At 21.3% G+C, this 938-nt stretch overlaps 1 protein-coding gene across 1 annotated transcript in view; it reads right to left on the bottom strand.

The window, feature by feature from the left end:
* Positions 1-689: 689 nt before the first annotated feature.
* The window catches only part of LOC117171458 (NAD-dependent protein deacylase sirtuin-5, mitochondrial-like), a 32,486-nt gene continuing 32,237 nt past the window's right edge, over positions 690-938 (bottom strand). Inside the window, exon 5 of the mRNA XM_033358798.1 lies at positions 690-800. Coding sequence (XP_033214689.1) covers positions 737-800 — 64 coding nt within the window. The 3' untranslated portion in view covers positions 690-736. The remainder of the gene's footprint in view (positions 801-938) is intronic.

A 938-nucleotide genomic window follows, 5' to 3' on the forward strand; every position in this document is an offset into this window, starting at 1 on the left:
AGATGAATTTTGAATTAAAATTACGAATTTTCAACCAAAAAGATAAATTTTGACCTAAGAATATTAACTTTCTATAAAAAAATACGGATTTCCAACTAAAAGAAAAATTAAAATTTTTATGTAAAAATAGTATAGTTACATTTTCAGTTTGAAAAATTAAACTTTGATAAAAAGAAGTGATTTAAAAAAATGATTTAAATTTTCTACCAAGAGATGAATTTTAAACAAAAATCTAATAGTTGAAATTTCAGTTAAAAAAATTAATTTTCGACCAAAAAATGAATTTTTAATTAAAATTACGAAATTTTAACCAAAACGATTAATTTCCTAATAAAAAATACACAATTCCAATTAAAAAGGATCAATTTTAAAAGCTAAATTTTATTTAAATAATTAATTTTCAACAATTATTTTATTTTACAAAATTTATTGTTGAGTACAATCCAATTTTTTAATAACTTCAAGACAGTCTTAATTTAAAAAAAAAATCTTAACACTCAATTTATTCAACAGCCAAAAAGATTATTATAGGCTATTTTAAATTTCAATTTTCATATTTACACTTTTAACAAAAATAGATTTTTCAACAAATCTCACTGTTTATTAAATAATCATATAAAATAACTATAATTCATAATGTGTTCATTTTTTATTTTAATACTAAAACCTTACCCATAGTTTTTCTATAATTTTTTTCCATATCCTATTAATTCAACCGCTTTTTTTATAACAAATTTTAGCATTCTTGTGTTTCCAATGCTTCCGGGACTGTTACTGTACATGGTCCTTCAAAATGATACCTGAAAATGTATTTAACTGTGAAAACATGATCTTTTGTTGCTTCAGATTTCGAAAAAAAAATTAACAGAGTGTATCCTCAAATCCTGGAAAAAAATTTCTAGGCAGTTCCAGAATTTTTCCACGTTTTTTGGAATTTT

Source organism: Belonocnema kinseyi, chromosome 4 (assembly GCF_010883055.1).
Source record: "Belonocnema kinseyi isolate 2016_QV_RU_SX_M_011 chromosome 4, B_treatae_v1, whole genome shotgun sequence".
In the NCBI taxonomy this organism is placed as follows: domain Eukaryota; kingdom Metazoa; phylum Arthropoda; class Insecta; order Hymenoptera; family Cynipidae; genus Belonocnema; species Belonocnema kinseyi.